This window comes from Scyliorhinus torazame, chromosome 16 (genome assembly GCF_047496885.1).
Source record: "Scyliorhinus torazame isolate Kashiwa2021f chromosome 16, sScyTor2.1, whole genome shotgun sequence".
NCBI classification, from domain to species: domain Eukaryota; kingdom Metazoa; phylum Chordata; class Chondrichthyes; order Carcharhiniformes; family Scyliorhinidae; genus Scyliorhinus; species Scyliorhinus torazame.
Genome location: NC_092722.1, coordinates 124,850,007 through 124,874,929, shown reverse-complemented (window position 1 = coordinate 124,874,929; position 24,923 = coordinate 124,850,007). Strand labels below are relative to the sequence as shown.

Below are 24,923 nucleotides of genomic sequence, written 5' to 3'. Positions count from 1 at the left end.
AAGTCTTAAAGGGTCTCATTTTAAATTGCTTTCTATTACCTTATTAATTCAGTTAGCAGACAGATGGCCCCTTGTAAATTGATTACATTGTCTTGAGTTTAATCGATCCCTTGACAAGATCAATTCAATTTGTATGGTGACACACACACACCATTGTTCAATAATAGTACCATCGGAGCCAGTGTCATCAGTCGATTACCGTGGCTTTTGTATTGCTTTGTATATTCAACTCTGTAGAATTACTGCAGTAGACATTGACGTCATCTGATCACCCCCCCCCCCCCCCCTTTGTATCGGAATTGTCCCTTTTGTCTCTGTGTGAGCCAACTGAAAGGTTCAGCAATTACCAATGTGTCACCTGTGGGGGGGGGGGGGGGGAGGAGAGTTTCCTTTGTGTATAAGGATCTCTACGTCCCTTATGTTCCTCAGAGTGTGTTTGTTGCGACCCTTGATTCTAGCGTCCTCTCTCCTTGTGCAAGTAAAATCATTTCACTTTAACTGTGTTGTTATTTGTTACATTTCTTTCAGTCTAAAAGTTTTATTCGGATGTTAAAGATTTCAACAGTAATTTGGAGGTTCCACCGAGATCGCTTCTTCTGACCCGAGTAGGAGCGGATAAAGCTAAGTGCTTGATGGACGGCTGAGGGGGAAAACCTAAGTGGCCACAAGTACAATTTTATACTTTGGGATTTTCACAGTGGTTGCCTAGGTCAAGCATATTCTGCACCCGCTGGCCCAGATACTGCAAACAGTAAGACTCTACTCCAGGACCTGGTTACCTTTTTTGAAACATTTTCTCTTGCAAATTAAAAACAAGAGTGCAGGGTTTTTGAAAACACCTGGGTTTTTGAAAAGGTCCTGAAAGTAACTCCACAGTAAAAGGGTAAAAGGCTTTTTCGCGGACAGCCTACACGTCGCGGACGCGAACAAGAGAAAAAGTTAAAGAGCTAAAAGGCTTTGTCGCGGACAACCTACATATCGCGGACGTGAAAGAGAGAAAAAGTGAAAAGGTAAAAAAGGCTCTGCTGCGGGCAACCTTGCGTATTGCAACACATGTTGGGAACACATTCAAAGTTGGCAGTATTTGTACTGAGGGTTGTCGGGGACACCCAAGAAGGTTTCGGCCATAAGTTTAAATAAGTTAGAAGTGTATATGTAAGTACGTCATCCATAGTGACGACCAACATAGATCGAGAATTGATCGTATGATTAGTTAAAGCATAAGTATTTGTAAGTTGTATGTATGTTTAAGAACTGTTGTAACTCCTGTAAACTGAAGCAGCCTGGACTAAGGGATAGTGATACTAGATTTTAAACTACCTATCACCCCAGGTTGAAAGAATGGGAACAAGAGCAAGTAAAGCACCACCAAAGGGCACACCAGCCTGTTTCATGCTCCAGAATTGTGGCCAGTCATCTGTCGGCCATTTGAAAAATTGGGTAAAATGGATAAAAGGGGGGAATAGGCCGCTGACGGGTCATTTCACTTAGAAAGAATTTCATCCCGAGAAGAATACCTGATGAGTAGGGACCTAGGGCGAAAAGGATACAAAAGATAAATTGGTCAGCATTTGGGGATTGGAAAAGAGAGGCAGAAAGACGCAGAGAAAAGAGAGTAGAAGCCATAAGGCAACTCCGAATAAGGACAAAAAGGGACACAAATTTCCAGGACAGATAGCTCAGCCCCGAGCCACTGTGCCGCAATAGTCAAGTAGCGATGAGCAAGAAATGCAGTATATGTGGTCAGAAGTCCCACCACCATACATGCCTCCCCCGCCGCCACTGCCCCAACTCCCTGCAGTTGAGAAAAGCCTCCCAGTGTTACCGCTGCCACCCCCTCCCCCCTCAGACATTGCTAGCTGACTAACAAGCGCGCCAAACAGATCAGAAGGCAGACAGGAACCATTACCATCCAGCACCACAAGGTCAGGTACGCAATATGGACTGCAAATGCCTTTACGATATTTTCCCGGTGGCCCAGACAGCCAACCAATGCCCGCGCATAAACCATGGACTAATGCAGAGTTGAGGCTCATGGTTGAGGACATGGGAAACCCTGAGACCACCGTTCTCTGCCATGAACCCAGCATTTTAGATGGAGAAATACTTATTAGGCTTGGCTAAAAGGCCGGTTCAAAGATTTTGAAATCAAATTCCAAGGTTTTAAAGCCCATCGAGAGAGCCCAAATGCAGGACCAACCATGAGGCCATCTGTTAACTTTTGGACAGATTGCTATAAGGCCCTCCGCGGATCCATCCCCCAAAAGACAAATTGGTCTAAGATAATAGAGGCTACACAGAAAAAGGACAAAAACGTCCAGGATTATGCCCAAATGGTAGAGGGACTCATGGAACAATACTCTGGGCTAACTAAACCCACATCAGAAGGGCCCAAGGTTAGTGCCATCGTCAACGGTCTGTGACCTGATTTAGGATCTGCCCTTAAATTAATCTGCCTGGGCTGGAGGCAAGAATCCATAACTAAAGAAGTTTCCATGCTCCAAGACTTAGGAGAAAGGAGTAGGGAGTTTAAGAACAAAAATACAGTCCTGTTTGAACAAACTACTGGACTTTTGGAAAAGGAAGTGGGAGAATATGCCCAGTTTCCCAAAATCCACACCACCAACCACAAAGGGGTCGAGGGAGATTTAAACAAAGGGGGCCTAGGAGAGGATTTGGAGGTTACAGGGAACCACGTGGGACACAGACAGACAAAGAGGGCTGCCATACCTGTGGCCAACTAGGTCACTGGGCCAGGAAATGCCCACAGACAAGCCACGAGGGTTGTCACAACTGCGGACAACTAGGCCATTGGGCTAAGGACTGTCCCCAACTAAAACCCCATTACCAACAGAATTAGAACCAGCATAATGGAAGAGGCCATGGGAGGGGTGGACACATATCAGGCTGCCCGCAGGCCAACTATTCAGTCCAGGATCCCTGGGGCAGGGAGGGTCACCAGGATTGAGCACTCAATTAGACCCAGTGGCGAGAGGCCTGCCGGGCTGCTTGCCAGCCCTACCCGTTGCATATTATGCCCGGTTTTCTCTCTCTATAATACCCGGTTTTCTCTCTCTCTCCTTTTTTAAAAAGTGGGGTTGGATTAGCTACCCTCCAATCCATTGGAACTCTTCCAGTGTCTGTAGAATGCTGTAAAATTATCACCGATGCAAACACTATTTCTAGGGCCACTTCCTTCAGTACTCTGGGATGCAGAGCACAAGGACCTGGGGAATTATCGGGTTTTAATCCCATCAATTTCCCCAATATAATTTCCTGACTAATAACGATGGTGCCCGGAGACCAGATGCCAGAACTGTGAGAGCAGCAGGGTGGCGACCCAATTGACTATGTATATTGCTTGTACTGATGGTGGTTATGTTTTATCGTTGGGGGATTATATGGAAATTATTATATTTTTGTTGTGTTTTGGGTTATTTTGTGCTTAGCAGCTTGATGCTCGCCAGTTGTGGCCCTGTTGCATTGGGGATTGAGGGAGCGCTCCTGGTGTTAGTGAGGGGGAGGGATATTCTCTCCCTCTCCATCTCTCTTCTCAACCATGCGCTGCCTGTCTTTTTCCAGTGGACTGTGCTGCTTGCAGGCGCCTTTCCACTGACGAGGGGCTGTTACTGGAGCCAGGGGAGGGGGTAGCTTGCGCTGGCTTGTGTGCTGACGGCTTTGCCTTGTACTTAATTGTTTGTTGGGTTTCTTGTGGTTGGTTGCTCTGTATTTTGTCTTTTTTTTGTAAAGGGAGCTCTCTCTCTTCTGCCATGTCCCGTATCGTTTTTTCCTTTTCTGGTGGTCTGTGCTGCTCATTTAGATGCCTTTTCACCAATGTGGAGCTGCTGTTAGGGCAGTGCATCGATGTGTCCTTTTCCAGTGTTGCCTGTATGTTATATGTTATGTTTTAATCTTTATTGTCACAAGTAGGCTTACATTAACACTGCAATGAAGCTACTGTGAACAGCCCCTAGTCGCCACATTAAGGCACCTGTTTGGGTACACAGAGGGAGAATTCAGAATGTCCAAGTTACCCAACAAGCATGTCTTTCGGGACTTGTGGGAGGAAACCGGAGCACCCGGAGGAAACCCACGCAGACAAGGGAGAACCCACGCATACTCCACACAGGCATCATCCCCAGTCTGGAATCGAATCTGGGACCCTGGAGCTATGAAGCAACAGTGCTGACCACTGTGCTAAGGTGGGCACATTTCCACCAATGTGGGGCTACCATTGGGGAGGAGTGGGGGCAGAGGTGTGTGACAACATGTATATTGTATCGTCACTGAAGTGTTAACAATTTGATGTGAATGCTTCGAACCACTAGATGGTGATCAAGAGCACACACGTGAATCACGTGATACCTTGATTCTGGGAGTAGGTGATTAGGTGGGATACAGAGTAGTCATGTTTTTAGAAGCTCTGTAGATAGAATAGCAATCTTAGTATATTTTACAATATTTGTACCTTAGTAAGGTGCTTCAAATCTTGTACAGTTGTAGTGTTGAAAAATAAGCTTTGTTTGAAACATAGGTTGATGTTCTTTGTAAGGCACGACACTGCAAAGCCATCATCATCCACAAAGCAAAGAACATCACAAGGTGGCCGTATGCTGGCCTTGTAGCTGTTGGTTTGTTTTAAGGAAGTGTTTTGGGTTGAACTGTGCCCCCTCTTGGGAGGGGACTGGTGTTTTCTCTCTCTCTCTCTCTCTCACTGTGCCCTTTTCTGGTGTTCTGTGCTGCTCATTGGGTGCCTTTCCGCCGATGTGGGGCTACTGTCGGGACTAGGGGCTTGGTAGTGGGTGTGTGCTAGCTTGAGAGCTGATGGCTTTGTGTTTTTTTTTGTATTGTAAATGCTTTTAGCATATTATTGATTTTCATGACTATTTTTAGCAAGTTGCTGAGCCTTTTGTGTTCTTGAGTTGTCAAAAAACTTAAAATATTTGTCGGAGGAGGATCGAATGCTGTACAAACTCTGTTCGTAAAGGGGGGTCACAACACAAACTTTTTTTCCCCACTAGTTGGTGCATTTTCCAATATTTCGGGTTCTGTTACGAGTGCAATGATTGGATTTTATTCTAATATTTCGACAAAAAAGGAAACAAACTCTCTTTAATTTTATTATAAAGTTTATTTCCCATTTGGGAATTGATGATTATTTTACATTTTGAAGCTTCTGTGCCCAATCAGCAGCAGGGAATCTATTACTGGGAAAAATCAAAAGTTTCAATGAATTTACTTTGTCTTTAAAAATATTGACCAAGAAGCAAATGGAGACCGCACGCCATTCTCATTGGTGGAGAGTCATGACAGTCCTAATTCCAGGTGACAATATCACCAATATTGATGAGTTCTGTTGTGAACACCTGTGTCTGCATTGATAAAGTTTGAATTATTTTCAATCTTATACACTCTTAGCTTTCATCGCATCGCAGTATTTTCCATTTAGCCGAGAAGGCGACAATTTGTAGTTTGTGTCTGAGTTTCTCTGTGTTTACCAGAATGAAATATTATTCGTAAAAATGTACACAAGTGGCCAAAAACCTCAACTTTCAGAAAGTGACTTGCAGATTTTATTCCCAAAGTCTTCTGTACCTCACGAGCAGTTTGTGTTCACACAGGACAATAACACAAAAATAATTTTAGCCAGTTTCATTTTATTGGTTATTTTAACATTCAAACTCATTCAGTACAATTATAATTGATATCTGTTAAGAAAATCAGTATTAGCAGCCATAAGTTTTATTCTTTTTCACCCACTTTCACCCATTTTTATATCCTTTAGACTTCCCCCAGTTACTGCTTCCCCCCTCAGTGAGATGGTACAGCCTGTAGAAAATGGTCTTTCCCGGGTATTGTCCAGGCTGCTCTTTGTTGGCCAATGAGGGACTCCGATGGTTTGATGGAAAGTTGGTGAAGTTGTCAATTTACAGGTAGTGAGACTCCCAGTGACAGAGGCTGAGATCTGAATGAACGCTCTGGATGGGAGTCCGATCGTCTGTCAGCAAATCCTCACAGCAACAGAATCGAGCTGTTGATTTATCTGACGAGTCTGCAGTGATTGTTGGCCCTTTCTCCGCTGTCACAGATGGAAAGCCTTTCACCCAATGGGGAACGTTTCTGTGAAGAGGCAGCAAGTGAAAGATAGGGTGGCAGAGTGATTTGTTATACCCTCTGTGGCTGGATTGGATATTGTTATTACACCATCATTATCATAAAAACACCATAAAATACACACTCAAGGTACACTGAAAGTTATTGTAACAGTTGTTATAATGTTTTCCCATTAAAATCATGAAACAGATGAAGCTCCAAACAAAAGATACTTTTCATCTACATTTGGACATCAGTTTACATCTATCTCCCAGTTATTTAGGTTATATTAGAATTTGATGGAAGAGGGCAGCTAGGTGGGGCAGTGGTAGCACTGCTGCCTTACAGCACCGAGGTCCCAGGTTTGATCCCGGCTCTGGGTCACTGTCCGGATGGAGTTTGCACATTCTCCCCGTGTTTGCTTGGGTTTCGCCCCCACAACCCAAAGATGTGCAGGGTAGGTGGATTGGCCACGCTAAATTACCCCTTGGGAAAAAAAATGAATTGGGCACTCTAAATTTTAAAGAATTGTTGAAAAAAAAAAAACAATTTGATGGAGGTGATTTTAAATGTACCCACTCGGTAAAATTGGGTTAAACTGCTCACCCAAAGTGGGCGTGGACCTCAGTAACATACAGGGACTGGGTTCTTGTGACATCATTGGGCACCGACTGCGCTGCCAATTCTGTCCTGAACCCAGAGCCAGAATCTGCAGAAATCCCCTCAGCACTCACCCAAACCCCATCAGGAGTTACAATCAGACCCATGTTAAGCTGATTATTGTTTTAAGCAAGTTTGCATAATTTACAAAGAATTATTGTGGCTCTGTCCAATTGGTTCAATTATCGCTAATCACCCAAATCCTTTCTAATTTTGCTCCTTTTCGCACTCAGTAAACACTCTAAGGATATGGAAATAAATGCAGTTTGGTTCGTTTGCCAGTATGGTTAATATTTCTGAATGAAGCACAGGGATTTAGAATAATTACAATAAGATTATTGGTTGAAAATTAAACACACACAAAATACTCATTTGAAAGAAGGTGCAATCAGAATATGAATCAAAATGTAGCCAAGTAAACCTGTTATTAGATCAGGGTAATGAATACATTTTTCAAAATGTATTTAGTTTTAGTTGGGAAAGTCATTGTCGGCCTCGATGGAAAGGTGTAATTCAAAAAGAGCACTTAGATATTCTTCATTGCCAGGATCGAACTCCAAGGCCTTTTCAAAGCATTTAATAGCTTCACATACCTCACCATTCAGCTGGTGCATTGACCCAAGTAAAGCATAAGCCCTGCTTTCTCGAGGATTGCAGCGAATTTGTCTTGCTGCTATCATCTCCAACTTGTCTCGGCATCGTTTCTGTTGTATTGAGTCATAATTGACTTTCATTCCTTCCAGAAAATGGGTGATGGCATTTGATTCCGATCCCAAGTGATTTTGTTCAAAGAGCCCAGCCTGTAAACAGATTGCCTGCTTATTTTCTGGACGTGTACCCTGCAATGTCAGGAGATGGTTGTAGATCTCCTTCGCTTTGTCATATTCTTCATTTATTGCACAGATTTCTGCAAAATCCAGGTGCACTTTAATAGATGTTAATGGTCGATTCTCTATTGCCTTTTGAAAATGAAACTTGCATTTCTTAATCAAATCATTCCTCAGCTGAAAAGCAGGATTGTGAGGATCTCTGCTGCCTGGATTTGTAATCAGTGGATTCAGTTTGGTTCTGTAACACTGACCTATTTGATGGTGTAAGAAGGTAGAGTGTGGGGTCGCTTCCAATCCTTTGTTCAACAGCTCCACAGCTTTTTCCACATCTCTTTGAAATCTGTAAAACTTTGCTGCATAACGAAGCACATATGGATTATCAGGGGAGTGATCCAATGCTTGTTTAACTAATTTGAGTGCCTCCTCCTTCTGTTTGGACTGTCGTAGATTTAGAGCCAGCAACACCTTGGCCTCAGAGTGATGAGGATCAAGCTCCAGCACACGTCTCCACTGCTTCACAGATGTACTGTGACTTCTACTCTCTGGGGTACCAGAAAACCCTTCCAGACGAGACAGAACAGTCGCATATCCAACATTCCATTCAATAATATCTGGATCTTCCTCCAGAGCCTTTTTAAAACATTCCTTTGCTTCTTCATAATATTGAGCTGCAGAACTCAGCAGTGACCAACCCTTCTCCCCGTACACTTCAGGTATCATTGCGGTGTACCGAGAGGCATCAGGAAATTGTTTACAGATCCTCTCCAGTTTGTCGAGGTAGGACTGAGCCTCTGTCAGTTGTCCCATGTGATAATATACCCAGGCATAGTTTCCATAGGTGATGATGATTCTTTTATCAAATTCATCTGCATGATTCTCCCTCAGAATTCTTTCAGCTGTGCTTAAGTTTTGAATCGCCTCCTCACAGTTTCCTTGCAGACAGTTTACAAAAGCGAGATGGTTGTAAGACCTGGCTTGATAGTCCACACCAAGATCTATTGAATCTTGTAATCTTTGCTTTATATCGACCAGGTCAATGTTTTCTCTCTGTGGAGCCCACGTGAAGTGGCATTGAAGCTGATTGAGCTCCACTTTCAACAAATCCTGTGTGTTACTGCAAGACAAAAAAAAAAATTTACAATCCACCTTGTCTGAAGCTTGAACTTGTCCATGTTTCACATTTGACTCTTGGAATCAATTCAAACCCAGGCCTTTATGGTTCACACTAAATTACACAGTGTGGATATTTAGCAATGGTGCAGCATCATATCAATCGATTTATATTCCAGGGCTCTGCTGGTGATTCTCAACATTGAAATTACAAGTGAATCATTGTTAATATTTTTGGTGTCAAGTATCCTGTGTATAGACTCAAAACCCACTCACCTACACAGAGTTGAAGTCTGGTGATTTGCTGAATGAGCCAGCTACTGAGGTTAAAATTTCTGATCAGTGGCTTTGAGAGCAACTGAAATAATCGGGCGTGCTTCTCCGTCCCGCCACGCAGATTTCTAGTTCAGCAAGCCGTCGGGATGCTCCGTTTCGCTGGCTGGTCAATGGGGTTTTGCATTGTGGAGCAGCCCCACGCTGTCGGGAAACCTCCGGGCTGCCGGCAAAACGGAGCATCCCGACGGCGGAGAATCCAGCCCATCATTTCAGAGACCAGAGAATCAGCAGAAAATCGTACATCCAGGAAAACATACAAACTCAACACAATCACCCGAGGCCAGAATTGAACCCGGGTCCCTGGAGCTGTGATGCAGCAGTGCTAACCACTGTGCCGTGGTGCGGCGTCAGGGCTGCTACCCACTGCACCACAAGACCTCCATTGCTAAATTGATTCCTTTGCAATTTGGAAAAAGGGAGCCTCACACACAGCTCTTTGAGGAAATGCCTGTTTTAGGTGGTCATGACAACACAAAGGCTTTGACAAAGGGTCATCCGGACTCGAAACGTTAGCTCTTTCCTCTCCCTGCAGATGCTGCCAGACCTGCTGAGATTTTCCAGCATTTTCTTTTTGACAACACCAATCATTGCCTCACCTTCCTGTGCTGTATTGAGGGAGTTGCTGAGTTTTTGCTGCGATGTTGAAGCAAGGCTCCAATTGTCCTTTCAGATGGATGACAAGGGTTCCGTGGAAATACTCAATGAAGAAGCTGTGATGTCTCCCCAGTGTCCTGGCCAACATTTACCCCTGAAACCAACTCCACTAAAATAAATCATCTAGTCATTTTCACATTGCTATTTGTGGGAGCTTTCTTTGTGAAAATTGGCTATATTACTTCCGACATAGCACCAGTGACAACACTTCAGAAATACCTCATTGGTTGTAAACTGCTTTGCGATTGTGAAATACTTTGTATAAATACCAATTTTTCTTTAATTATTAACATCCTGAAACATTATCAGACATATACAAGAAGGAACATGGGATTTAGAACTATGACACACTTTGTATTTTAAAAACAGTACCTGCTTCACAAATGAATAACAGTAATAAAAGCCCAGATATTCCAGTCAGAGGCGCAGTGCCGGCCCACTCGCCATTTTAGGCGGAATCTCTGCACTTTCCGGTGTTGGCTGCTGTTAAAATCCGATAATGAATAGAATTGGGTGCTCAAGTGTCGAGTTTAATTCCAATGAAGACTTGGCCCCATTTTTCATCATGACCTGAAGACATGTCCCTTCATTCCTGACTTTAGTTCATTGTCTGAGGCTGTTTGTAACCAGAAATGCCAACCTCTACAGCTGCACAGCCTCACAACCTGATAATGTTCAACACCTAGACCCTCCAACAATGAGAGGGATGAGCATCATCAAGAATTGAAAGGAGAGTTGGGCGGCACGGTGGCACTGCTGCCTCACGGCGCAGAGGTCCCAGGTTCGATCCCGGCTCTGGGTCACTGTTGTGAGCCAGGGTTTAGAGAACCCCAAAGTGTATCATGGAGTTCACCTGACCCACAACTTTTACTAGATTGTGGTATGGGGAGCACACGGCCCACTCTACAGGTGTGGTACAACAGAAATGGAAAAGTATTTTTTAAAGCAAAACAATGTTTATTCTATGAACTCAAGTTAACCTTTTTAAAACATACAGTGAACATCTTAGCAAGCATTAATTCAAACACAACCCCCAAAGAATACAACACTAAGTAATCCTTAAGCTGTCCTTTTAACATCCATAAGACTTTTAAAAAAACTTTTAACAGAAGCACAGCAGGTTAAAGTCACTACTGAGAGCAGTTATTAGTTTTAAATCACCAAAGGGTCGTTTTACATTCTTTAGATTACAGAGAGAGAGACTAATACCACTTTTGGCTGTGACTGCAGCTATCCGGCTCTGAAAAACTAAACTAACGCACACCCTGCAGCAAACAGCCTAAAACGAAAATAAAAAGCAGATGGACAGCCCAGCTCCACCCACTCACTGACATCACTGCAGTAATAAGCATCTATTTCTTAAAGGTACTCTCATGACAGATATTTTGAGACTTCCGGTTGCGGCTATGCGGAGCCCAGCCGCACGTTCGGCAGCTCCCGCTAGAAACGGACTTTTGGGCTCTTTTTAGGGCCCTCAACAGTACTATTTCGATGATTCCCTGTGTGAGAAGGGGACAGCAATATTCTCCCGGCACTGTATAGATTAGACCAGGCGTTGAGCGGTGAAAAAAGTGGAATTGGAGCAGAAAAAGGTGCGAGGGAGGAAGACCAAGATGGCGGCAGGTGGAGAGCAGGCAGCATGGGTGCAGTGGTCACAGGAGCAGCAGGAGTTTCTGCAGCGCTGCTTCGCAGAGCTGAAGGCAGAGCTGCTGGAGCCGATGAAGGCGTCAATTGACAAGCTGCTTGAGACTCAGATGGCCCAAGGGGCGGCCACCTGGGAGGTCCGGCAAAAGGTCTCAGATAATGAGGACGAGACCTTGGGCCTGGCGGTGAAGGTGGAGGCGCACCAGGCGCTCCATAAGAAATGGCAGGCGAAGTTTGAGGACATGGAGAACCGGTCGAGAAGAAAGAATCTGCTGATTCTGGGTCTCCCAGAGGGGCTGGAAGGATCGGATGTCGGAACCTACGTGGTCACCATGTTGAACACGCTGATGGGCGCGGGGGCCTCCCAGTGGCCCCTGGAGCTGGAGGGGGCCCATCAAGTGCTGACGAGGTGGCCCAAGCCAAGCGAGCCGCCGCGGGCATTACTGGTGCGTTTCCACCATTTTGTGAACAGAGAATATGTCTTAAGGTGGGCCAAGAAAGAGCGGAGCAGCACATGGGAGAACTCAGAGGTCCGGAGTTATCAGGGGGATGGTTAGGACTGTTGTGTCGTGTTTTGGGGGGATTGTGCTGTTGGTTGGGCAATATTTCTTCTCTGCCTGTCGGGTGGGTTCGTAGGGGGAGGCAGGTAAAAGCCTGTGGGCGTTGGCGGCTGGAAATGGAGATGGGGAGCTGCGGGGTGGTGGGTGGGTGGGGGGGGGGGGTGGGGGGAGGAGGCCCGAGCTGGGGGAATTGGGACTGGGCCTGGAAAGGGAGCTGCGCCAGAGGAGGCGGGGCCGGGTGGGTGGAAAGCGCGGGCTTTTTCCCGCGCTAAGGGTGAAAGGGGGTGGGGTCGGGGGAGGCGAGAGCCCGTTGACGGACAGGAGAGGGAGGGGGACTCCCCCATTGAGGGGTGGTCGCTGGAGTGACGGGAGTGGCCGGGGTCAGCAGGAGTCGGCTGACTCACGGGAGTGCAATGGGGGGAGCAATGCTGCTAGGGGGAGACCTAGCTGGAGGAGGGGGGGTCGGGTTGCTGCTGGAATGGCCAAAGGGGAGCTGGAGTCTGTAGAGGAGGTCGGGGCGGGGGTCTGCCGCTGGGGGAACGGGAAGTGCGGGGGGCGCGGTCACGTGGCTGGCCGAGAAAGGGTTATGGCTAATCGGCGGGGAGGGGGGCAGCCCCCTGATCCGGCTGATCACCTGGAATGTAAGAGGCCTGAACGGGCCGGTCAAACGGGCCCGTGTGTTCGTGCACCTGAAGGGGCTGAAGGCAGATGTGGTCATGCTCCAGGAAACGCATCGGTGGGTGGCAGATCAGGTAAGGCTAAGAAAGGGGTGGGTAGGGCAGGTGTTCCATTGGGGTTGGCTGCAAAAAATCGGGGGGGTGGCGATTTTGGTGGGGAAGGGGGTGTCGTTTGAGGCATTGAGCATCATGGCAGACAATGGAGGTAGGTATGTGATGGTGAGTGGTAAGCTGCAGGGGTTACGGGTGGTCTTGGTAAATGTATACACCCCGAATTGGGACGATGCAGGGTTCAGGCGGCACATGGTGGGCCGGATCCCGGACTTGGAGACAGGGGCCTTGATAATGGGGGGGGACTTCAACACGGTGCTGGATCCGGCATTGGATCGCTCTCAGTCTAGGGAGGGCAGGAGGCCTGCGGCGGCCAAGGCGCTGAGGGCGTTTATGGACCAGATGGGAGGGGTGGATCCATGGAGGTTTGCGAGGCCGGGGGCCAGGGAATTCTCATTCTTCTCCCATGTTCATAAGCCCTACTCTCGGATTGACTTTTTTGTAATGAGCAGGGCGCTGATTCCGAGGGTGGAGGACACGGAGTATTCAGCGATAGCCATCTCTGACAATGCCTCGCATTGGGTGGACCTAGAGCTGGGGGAGTAGAGGGACCAGCGCCCGCTTTGGCGCTTGAAGGTGGGGTTGTTAGCGGACGAGGAGGTGAGTGGGCGGGTCCGGGGGTGTATGGAAAGGTACCTGGATGCCAATGATAATGGGGAGGTGCAGGTAGGGGTGGTCCGGGAGGCGCTGAAGGCAGTGATCAGGGGTGAGTTGATCACCATTGGGGCCCACAGAGAGGGGAAGGAGAGGAGAGAGAGGGAGAGGCCAGTGGGGGAGATGGTAAGGGTGGATAGAAGGTATTCAGAGGCCCCCGAGGAGGGACTACTCAAGGAGCGACGAAACCTCCAGGCCGAGTTCGACCTGTTGACCACCAGGAAGGCGGGGGTGCAGTGGAGGAAGGCGCACGGGGCGGTGTACGAGTATGGAGAGCAGGCTAGCCGGATACTGGCACACCAGCTTCGGAATCGGGAGGCAGCGAGGGAGATCGGGGGAGTTAGGGATGGAGGGGGGAGCAGGTTGCGAAGTGTAGTGGGTATTAATGGGGTTTTCAGGGACTTTTACGAGTGACTGTATCGGGCTGAGACCCCATCGGAGGAGGGAGGGGTGAGTCGCTTCCTGGACCGGCTGAGGTTCCCGAGGGTAGAGGAGGGGCAGGTGGCGAGGCTGGGGGCGCCGGTTGGGTTGGAGGAACTGGTCAAGGGACTGGGGAGTGTGCAAGCGGGGAAGGCACCGGGGCCAGATGGGTTCCCGGTGGAATTCTATAGGAAGTACGTGGACCTGTTGGGCCCGCTGCTGGTAAGGACTTTCAACGAGGCAAGGGAGGGGGGGCCCTGCCCCCGACGATGTCTTGGGTGCTGATTTCTCTAATTCTGAAGCGGGACAAGGACCCTGTACAGTGCGTGTCGTATAGGCCGATTTCACTCCTCAATGTGAATGCAAAACTGCGAACAAAGGTATTGGCCATTAGGATTGAGGACTGTGTTCCGGGGGTCATACACGACGATCAGACGGGTTTTGTGAAAGGGAGGCAGTTGAATACCAACGTACGTAGGCTCCTGAATGTAATTATGATGCCGGCGGTGGAGGAGGAGGCGGAGATAGTGGCGGCTATGGACGCGGAGAAGGCCTTTGATAGGGTGGAGTGGGGGTACCTGTGGGTGGTGTTGAGGATGTTTGGGTTCGGGGAGGGGTTCATCAGCTGGGTGAGGTTGCTGTACGAGGCCCTGGTGGTGAGTGTGGCCATGAACAGGAGGAGGTTGGAATACTTCCGGCTATACCGAGGGACGAGGCAGGGGTGTCCTCTATCCCCCCCTGCTCTTTGCGCTGGTGATTGAGCCCCTGAGAGGGTTGGTGTGGGGGTGAGGAACACCGGGTATCGTTGTATGCGGACGATCTGCTATTGTATGTGGCGGACCCGGTGGGGTGATTGCCGGAGGTGATGCAGATCCTTAGAGAGTTTGGGGATTTCTCCGGGTATAAGCTGAACATGGGGAAGAGCGAGGTGTTCGTGGTGCACCCGCGAGACCAGGAAAGGGGGATTGGTGAGCTTCTGCTAAAAAGGGCAGAAAGAAGTTTTAGATACCTGGGGGTTCAAGTGGCTAGGTGCTGGGGGGCCCTGCATAAGCTCAACTTAACGAGGCTGGTGGAGCAAATGGAGGAGGAGATCAAAAGGTGGGATATGCTGCCGCTCTCCCTGGCGGGTAGGGTGCAGTCGGTTAAAATGACGGTGCTCCCGAGGTTTTTGGTTTTGTTTCAGTGCCTCCCCATCCTGATCCCTAAGGGCTTCTTTAAGCGGGTTAACAGGAATATTATGGGGTTCGTATGGGCGATGAAGACCCCAAGGGTGAGAAGGGTGTTCTTGGAGCGGATCAGGGGGAGGAGGGGGGTTAGCTTTGCCAAACATATGTGGGTACTATTGGGCTGCCAACGTGGTGATGATACGTAAGTGGGTAATGGAGGGGGAGGGGCGGCGTGGAAGAGGCTGGAGATGGCGTCCTGTGTCGGCTGCCGCTTCCTCCGATGAGGTACACCACGAGCCCGGTGGTAGCGGCGACCCTCAAAATCTGGCGGCAATGGAGATGCTATAGGGGGGCGGTGGGGGCTTCGATGTGGTCCCCGATACAGGAGAACCATCGGTTTGTCCCGGGGAAAATGGATGGGGGGTTCCTGAGTTGGCACAGGGCAGGTATTAGGAGGATGGGGGACCTGTTCATAGACGGGAGGTTTGCGAGCCTTGGGGAGCTGGAGGAGAAATTCGGGCTCCCCCTGGAAATGCTTTCAGATATATGCAGGTAAGGGGGTTCGTTAGGCGACAGGTGGTGGGGTTCCGCTGCTGCCGGCACGCAGGTTCTAGGTCAAGGTGCTTTCGGGGGTGTGGGTTGGAGAGGGTAGGATCTCGGCAATTACCAGGTGATGCAGGAGGACGAGGAGGCCTCTGCGGAGGAGTTAAAAGGTAAGTGGGAGGAGGAGCTGGGGGAGCAGATCGACAAGGGTATGCGGGTGGATGTCCTGGGAAGGGTAAACTCTTCCTCCTCTTGCGCGAGGCTCAGCCTGATACAATTTAAGGTGCTGCACAGGGCGCACATGACCGGGACAAGGCTAAGCCATTTTTTTGGCAGTGAGGACAGATGTGCAAGGTGTTCGGGGAGCCCAGCAAACCACACCCACATGTTCTGGGCATGTCCAGCGTTGGAGGAGTTCTGGAGCGGCGTAGCGAGGGCGGTGTCAAGGGTAGTGAATTCCAGGGTTAGGCCTAGCTGGGGACTCGCAATATTTGGGGTGTCGGACGAGCCGGGAGTGCAGGAGGCAAAAGAGGCCAGTATTCTGGCCTTTGCGTCCTGGTGGCCCAGCGAAGGATTCTGCTTCAGTGGAAAGATGCGAGGCCCCCAAGCGTGAAATCCTGGATTAACGACATGGCAGGGTTTATTAAATTGGAGAAGGTGAAATTTGCCTTAAGGGGATCTGTGCAAGGGTTCTTCAAGCGGTGGCAGCCGTTCCTAGACTTCCTGGCAGAGCGTTAGGAGATGGTCAGCAGCAACAGCAACCCGGGGGGGGGTAAATTCGTGTCTGGTAGGGGATGCACTATTGTTTACTGTTTAACATTTATTTGGTTTATTTGTTTATTTCTGCTCTTTTGTTTTTGTTGTTTTATTATGTGTGTAAAGGGGGTGGGTTCTATTTTTCTGGTGTGATAATCTGTGAAAAGTTTTGAATAAAAATTATTTAAAAAAAAACAAATAAACTACAGATATTTTTGTACACACCCATTTTCAACGCCCATTTCTTAAAGGTACTCTCACATGACAGTCACCGTCCACATGGAGTTTGCACATTCTCCCCATGTTTGCATGGGTTTCGCCCCACAACCCAAAGATGTGCAGGATAGTTGGATTGGCCACGCTAAATTGTCCCTTAATTGGAAAAAAATATTGGGTACTCTTAATTTATTTTAAAAAAAGAATTGAAGTGAGGGGGATGAGTATTGTGAGGGAATGAGGGGAGATGAGCATTGTCTGAGTGATTGGGGGGGTAAGTATTGTCAAGGATTGGGGTATGTATTGTCAGGGATGGGGGTGAGCATTATCAGGGAGTGAGTGCGGGGGCTAATGAGCATTCTCAGGTAGTGAGGAGGGGTGAGTATTATTGGGGTGAGGCTGACCATTGTCAGGGAATGAGGGGGGGTGAGAGTTGTAAGGGAGTTGGGGTGGGGTGGTGAGCATTGGCAGGGAGTTGGGGGGTTCTCATGGGATGTGGGTGTTGCTGGCTGGGACATTTAAGGTCAACCTCATTGCTGCACACATGTAGGCCAGATCAGGAAAGGACGGAAGGGTGAATACATTTTAATAATAATAATCGCTTATTGTCACAAGTAGGCTTCAATAAAGTTACTGTGAAAAGCCCCTAGTCGCCACATTCCGGCGCCTGTTTGGGGAGACTGGTGCAGGAATTGAACCTGCGCTGCTGGCCTTGTCCTGCATTATAAGCCAGCTGTTTAACCCACTGTGCTAAACCAGTTTGGAGGTGGGAGGTGAGTATTGTTGGGGGGTTACGGTGAATATTTTTGGGGGTTAGTGTGAATATTTTCGGGGGGGATGGGGAATATTTTTGGGGGTTTGGATGAATATTTCTGGGAGATAAGTGTGAATATTTTTTGGGGGGGTAGGGTGAATATTCTTTTGGGGGGAGGGTGAGTATTTTGGGGGATGGTAAATATTATTGGGGGATTAGGGTGAATATTTTTGGGTGGTAGGGTGAAGATTTTGGGGTTATGGTAAATATTTTGGGGTAGGGTGAATATTGTTTGGGGATGAGGGTGAATATTTTTTGGGTGGTAGGGTGAGTATTTTTTGGTGGGTAGGGGGTGAGCATTGTTGGGGTTGCCCTGGGTATTTGAGGCTTTGACACTCCCGCTGATCCACTTGGAGCTGTGCTCCTGAGCATGTTCTACATCTCCTGGGAAAAGCTCTAAGAGAATGTGTGTGAAAACCAGGGTGGGGCAAACAGCTGAAAATCTGTGTGGTTCTAGCCATCTGATCTCACTGTCATCGAGAATCAACCAGAGCAGACCCGAGGCAGGGGATAACCGACCATCGGAGGTTTCAATTTTCCATCTGATTACCGTGCAGGTGTGTGCGTCGGGACTTTCTCTGGGTCCTGAGGCACATCAGCAACTTAAACTGAAATATTCAGCACTCCCCTTAGAAACATAGAAACTAGGCGCAGGAGGAGGCCATTCAGCCCTTCGAGCCTGCTCTGCCATTAATTATGACCATCCAACTCAATAGCAACTCAATTGTGGGCAGCATGGTAGCATCGTGGTTAGCACTATGTCTTCACGGTGCCAGGGTCCCAGGTTCTCTCCCGGCTTGGGTCACTGACTGTGCGGAGTCTGGAAGTTCTCCCTGTGTCTGCGTGGGTTTCCTCTGGGTGCTCTGGTTTCCTCCCACAAGTCCCCAAAGACATGCTATTTGGTAATTTGGCATTCTGAATTCTTCCTCAGTGTACCCGAACAGGCGGCAGAATGTGGAGACTAGGGGATTTTCACAGTAACTTCATTGCAGTGTTAATGTAAGCCTACTTGTGACAATAAAGATTATTATTGTTAGCCTGATCCTTCCTTCTCCACCTTTATCCTTTGATCCCCTTTCTTCCAAGTGCTGTGTCGAACTGCTTCTTGAAAACACAGAGGGCAGGATTCTCCGTTTGGGAGACTATTTAGTGAATGCTCTGCCTCCCCAGTCGAGTGTTTCTCGGTGGCGAGCTGTCGCTGGCAGCGAGATTCTCCGTTCCAGCGACTTGCTAATGGGTTTTGCCATTGCTGGTTGAACGCCAAACGCCATTGTCTGCATGGGGTGAACGACCAACATGATAGCATGGTGCATACTCCCGTGCCCAACCAGGTTTGATGGTCCCGGATGGCAGTGCAGGCTCTGCCCACGCATGTCCCTCCCCCACCCTCCTGCCCCATCGGTATCCTGGTCGTAGCACCTGTCCCTGCTGCCAGGGGTACTGTTGGCTGGCACTGTGGGTTTAGCTCTGGGTGGGCCCTGGTGGATGGCGGCCGGTTGGGTGGGGTGTCTGGGGCCGGGGGTGGGAGCTTTGTGGCGGGGGGTGGGGTGCGGGGATGGGTGGATCCATACAGCCGGTGTCACTGTGTAGAACTAGGGGCCGAGGTGGGTGGTCAGTGGGTGTGCAGCAAGATGGCCACCGTAATGACGGTCGGTGCCTGGGCACCACATCAGTCCTGTGGGGGTGCATGCCGGCTGATCGACCACTTGCCCCTCCCCCGGCCCTGGCAGGGTGCCCCCAACCCAGCCAGCATGCCGAGTATCTGGGCCAGCAGCCCGCAGTCACTCCACTCCATTTCCTACCTCCCCTCTCTCTCGCTCTGCAGCCACGGCGCAGGTTCACGATGTTTGAAACCGCAAGTGAACAAGGGGAACTCGGACTATTGGAGGCGGTGAATCTCTGAGGCCTTGGAGAATACGGTGTCAGGCCCGCTAATGATATGCCGACTGTGCTTTAACGCCGCCCGGTGACCAACCCATTTACACCATTTCCAGGGTGCTGGAGCATCCCGATTTGGCGTCAAACTGGCGCCTACCCCGATTTTGGCGTCGGAGGCTAATTCTCCGCCCAATCGCGTTTTGCAATTGGCAAGCAGAAAATCCCACCTTGAGTTCCCCAACATTTCTTGTCTATCATTTGTGTTCTCCTTTGTGAAGCCAGAACCATAGTATGTATTTAATAGTCAGCAGGGCAGCACAGTCGCACAGTGGCTAGCACTGCTGCCTCACGGCGCCGAGGTGCCAGGTTCGATCCCAGCTCTTGGTCACTCCCTGTGGAGTTTGCACATTCTCCCTGTGTTTGCATAGGTTTTGACCCCCAACCCAAAATATGTGCAGGGTAGGTGGACTGGCCACGCTAAATTGCCTCTTAATTGGAAAAAATTAATTGGGTACTCTGAATTTTTTTAAAAATTAGTCAGCCATTTCTTTGTTGCTCATTATAAAATCCCCTCTTTCTGACTGTAAGGGACCTAAATTTGTCTTTTTCTCTTCATAGTTAATGATCTGCTGAGCTACTCGCAGAAATATACTTTTCACTGTACCTTGGTACACGTGACAATAAACAAATCCAATCATACACCGATAGAAAAGTTTGCAATCAGTTTTTATGTTCCCCGCAAGCTTATTCTCGTATTCTATTCCCCCTTTTTCAATCAATCTCTTGGTCCTCCATTGCTGAAACTGCTCCCGATTCTCCGCCTGTTGTTTTTCTTGGCCAATTTGCATGCTTCTTCCTTGGATCTAATCCAATCTCTAATTTCCCTGGTAAGCCATGGTTTGGCCATCTTTCCGTTTTACCTTTGCACCAGACAGGAATTGTTGCAGTTCACCCAGGCCCCCCTTGAATCTTTGCTAATGCCAATCCACCATCATTCCATTAAGGAATGATTACAAATAAATCATAGCCAACTCTAGCCTCATATCATCATAGTTTTCTTTATTAAGATTCAGGACCCTAGTCTCAGAATCAATCACAATGATGAAAAATGTTATCATGTTAGGGTTGTTCATCCGCAATGGGTGTCACACAACTAGATTGCCAATTATTCCTTTCTCATGATGCAATACCCAATCTAGGATTAAACAACACCCAGTCTAGAATTATTAGTGATTATCACTAACTCCACTCACACTGTCCGTTCCTATAAAGATTTGTTTCCCTGTGTAGACTCCCAATCCAACCATTCTTCACATTCCAATCTGTAATTATCTTGCAATTGTGTCTCTCCTTTATATGCTGTGATTGTGAATCTGCCTCAATTCACCTGATGAAGGAGCAGCGCTCCAAAAGCTTGTGACTTCAAATAAACCTGTTGGACTTTAACCTGGTGTTTTGAGACTTCTTATTGTGCCCACCCCAGTCCAGAGCCGGCATCTCCACATCAGTCTAGAATGCCCTGTCCTCCAATAGGTTCCTCAATGTATTGGTCCAGAAAACCATCCAGTACACACTCCAGGAATTCCTCCTCCACAGTATTGTGATCTTTTGATTTGCCCAATCTATATGCAGATTAAAATCACCCATAATTACAGACGTTCCTTTATCGCTTGCATCTCACGGGCGGCATGGTAGCACAATGGTTAGCACTGTTGCTTCACAGCGCCAGGGTCCCAGGTTCAATTCACGGCTTGGTTCACTGTCAGCGTGGAGTTTACACGTTCTCTCCGTGTCTGCATGGGTTTCCTCCGGGTGCTCCGGTTTCCTCCCACAAGTCCCGAAAGATGTGCTGTTAGGTGAATTGGACATTCTGAATTCTCCCTCAGTGTACCCGAACAGGCGCCGGAGTCTAGCGCCTTGGGGATTTTCACAGTAACTTCATTGTAGTGTTAACGTAGGCCTACTTGTGACAATAATAAAGATGATCGAATTCCCAACATCACCACTACACTGTGTGCTCCATATACAAACTCTGCTAACATTTTTGCCCTTTGGTGTTTTTCAGCTCGACCCACACAGATTTCACATTGTCATAGCTAACATCCTTCCTCATGATTGCGTTAAGTTCCTCTTTAACCAGCAATGCAACCCCACTGCCTTTTTCTTTTTGTCTGTGCTTTTTGTCTCAATATAATAAAAACAGATCTGCTTTGTGTCTCTTTCTCCTGACATTCGCCAGTTTTGACACAAATGTTTGCTACCTCAGAGCTGAGTGGGTTTATAGAGTGACAGAAGGGTTTGGTGAGATTGGAATTCTGTGCCAAGGAAAGCAAGGCACTAAGTGAGGAATGGTAAACTAGGAACTTATAAGACCATAAGACATAGGAGCGGAAGTAAGGCCATTCGGCCCATCGTGTCCACTCCACCATTGAATCATGGCTGATTTCAACTCCATTTCTCGCTCTCTCTCCATAGCTTGGAGCGTTTAATTTGCTCAAGAGGCAGAGCCAGGAGCAATTAAAATGGGGATTAAGGAAATGCCAGAAATGGTCAAACAATCGCTTTGTATTGGTCTTCATAGTGGAGGAAACAGAAAGCAAATACCTTCAAATTAGCAATGATAAATTCCCAGAATTGTCTTACAGTCTGCAAGTATTGAACATCTTTCTATCAATAAAAATGTTGTAAATGTAGGGAATGGGCTGTTTGATTAATAATTAAGAATCATCCAATTGGGTAATATAGTGTCATTTCAACTCTGGGAAGATAGAGCATCATAAAGACATAGAATTTACAGTGCAGAAGGAGGCCGTTCAGCCCATCGAGCCTGCACTGGCCGTTGGAAAGAGCACCCCACATCTCCACCATATCCCTGTAACTCAGCAACCCCACATAATCTTTTTTTTTGGACACTCAGGGCAATTTATCATGGCCAATCCACCTATCCTGCACATCTTTGGACTGTAGGAGGAAACCGACGCACCCGGAGGAAACCGGCTTCTATACAGTAGTGCTTTGAGGATTGAGGACGTGATTCTCGGCTTACTCATTTTCCCTTATTTTCATTTTGGGAGTTCCAGCAGAGTTAAATCCAAATCAAAATTTCACCCAGTGACAACTGTGAGCTGACTCCCACTTCAGAACAATTTCTAACCCTGACCCTGATGCTTTTGTGAGCATCATATAAAGGATTCATTGTCAGTGAAAGAATTGCATTTTTATAGAGCCTTTTACAATCCTCAGGATATCCCAATGCACTTTCCTGTCAATGAATCATTTTTAAATTGAAGTCACTATTGTACATAGTACATAGAACATACAGTGCAGAAGGAGGCCATTCAGCCCATCGAGTCTGCACCGACTCACTTAAGCCCTCACTTCCACCCTATCCCTGTAACCCAATAACCCCTCCTAACCTTTTTGGTCACAAAGGGCAATTGATTATGGCCTATCACCGAAACTGCACATCTTTGGATTGTGGGAGGAAACCGGAGCAGCCGGAGGAAACCCACGCAGACACGGGGAGAATGTGCAGACTCCGCAGAGACAGTGACCCAGCAGGGGATCGAACCTGGACCCTGACGTTGTGAAGCCACAGTGCTAACCACTTGTGCTACCGTGCTGCCCTAATTGTGATGTAGGAAATGTGGAAGCTAGTTTCTACAGAGCAAGGTCCCAGAAACACAATGTGATAATGATTAGATCACCTGTATGAGTGATTCTGAGATAAATATGGATCCATTGTCCACCATATGTTTTCAAGAAATGCCATAGCATACAAGGCTATGGACAAAGTGCATGAAAACGGGATTAGAATGGATAGGTGTTTGAAAGTCGGCACAGACATGATGGACAAAAGGACCTCTTTCCTTGTTGTAAAACTCTTTAACTCTATTGATGCAGTACCACTTGATGTCTTAAATCCAAACAAAAAGATGGACATTGTCTCCATTGTATGTCTCATCTCAGACAATCTAGCACCCGCTTGAAACTGAATTGAGAATAGGCCTGGAGTTTGTGTTCAAGACTGTGGAGTGACATGAACCCAAAACACCGTGATTCAGAGGCAGCAGTGATACCACTGAGCTACTGTACTGTACACGCTATTGAAACATGGAAATCTCTCTTACCTCATGATGATCTGAGCGAATAGACAGGCTGCTCGCTCACTTTGACTTCTCTTCTCCGATCAGCTGCGAGAACAGAATGTGATGTGTTCAATTGTTCCAACACACACACATTTATACATCCACCAACCACACCCTTCATACCATTGAGGTTTTGATGCAATTTTATTTGATGCATGGAATTGAAACCAAAAGTTAAAGTCATCAGATGCAGAATATCAACGTCACCAGAATGAAACTCTTTCTCTGATTGACATTTATTCATGTATTGTTTAGTTCAGGACCTGCAGAGCAAGAAATTCCGTAACACTGATAGTCATGGTGCTTTGGAATTCAGCGATTTTTGAAATGGAGGATGCTACTTGTCCGGTCACCTCCAATATATCCTGCCCAACATCCCAAAGGTGGGCAGGTGCCCTCCCTGGAGCTTCTACTCTGCCGTCAGTCTCTGACTTCATGTTGCCATGCCGACACTCATCCCCATGACTGATTTGATGCTTTATTTGTACACTTGAACCACACAGGGTTATTCAATCTCTCACTTGTCACATGTGTTCACCTGTAAATATGGTCCAGCGCTCGTGGCCTTCAAAGGGTCAGACACTCAATTCATAGAAGAATCTTTTGGAACAATTTCGATTGCAGAATCTCTGGGTGTAAAGTGGATTGTTTCTGGAGATGTTGTGGCAAGTTCCGGTATGTAACAGGGAGTGTTGCTGCACCCTCACAGGGACGGAAGCTGAGTAGATGACTTGTCCACACAAGGGCTACATTGCGGGGCAGCAGATGCAGTAGGTGGGACCTTCTGTTGCTGCTCATTGCGGGTCAGAAATTCCTGCCCCAAGTCAATAAACTGGGAAATCCCACCCAGTGTCCTTGGGTCTGCAGCACAATAGAGAGATGGAGTTGGGGTTGCTGAGAGGAGCCATTTCTGCACCAGTCTCTCTGACCAGTTGGAGCTGGATCCCTCCAGGCTTCTTGACAGTGGCAGGAGACAGCCAATGCTCTCAGCACTGTTATGGTCAGTCCCGGCTGACGTTCCCCAACAGTTGTTGATCCAGACCCCTCAATTTAGCAATGTCCTGCTGGGATACTCCCAAATGTGTTACAAACTGGAGTGAGGAGCGATAATTGGCTCCCTGCCTTTATTCAACTCACCCTCTGCTGGTAGCAACAAAGGTTTATTCTAACAAGTCTCCCTTCCTTTTGATACCTTTCCAGATCCAATAGTTATGTTAAAAAAGGAGCCAATTTAACCAGGCTTTTGAGAGTGAGGATAGAGTAAGTTTATTAACTGCTAAAAAGGGAAGGAGCAATGGTAAAACATATGTATCTACATTTGCCCAGATTAGAAATAAGAATTGAGTTCTAATAGTAAGTAAATAGAAATAAAAGTTATGTCGAACAGTCCTTGAGTTGTGAGAAGTCGGTGATGAAGTATTGCAGCCAACAGAGGTTGTTAACAGTCCTTGATTCTTTGTTGAGAGATTTCAGTTCTTCTTTCAGCTGCAATCCTTCTGCCGCCTGATGGACATTCACAGTCAGGAGAGTTTTTGCTGTTCCTGTAAAACTGGCTATTCTGCAAGGGCCCGGCCTCAGTTACTGCATCTCCTTCAGTGTGGCAAAATTCCAGCTGCTTTCCTCACACCACATGTGAAATTCATAAGAAACTGT

The 24,923-nt window shown here is 47.6% G+C and overlaps 1 protein-coding gene across 1 annotated transcript; it reads right to left on the bottom strand.

Moving 5' to 3' along the window:
• Positions 1–5,637: 5,637 nt before the first annotated feature.
• Positions 5,638–23,359, bottom strand: LOC140393042 (interferon-induced protein with tetratricopeptide repeats 5-like). Its single transcript, XM_072478988.1, has 2 exons — positions 23,253–23,359; positions 5,638–8,697 (listed from the first exon to the last, which is right to left on the bottom strand). The coding sequence occupies exons 1-2, from the start codon at positions 23,255–23,257 to the stop codon at positions 7,224–7,226; spliced, it is 1,479 nt and encodes a 492-aa protein (XP_072335089.1). The 5' UTR covers positions 23,258–23,359; the 3' UTR covers positions 5,638–7,223.
• Between the last annotated feature and the right edge of the window lie 1,564 nt (positions 23,360–24,923).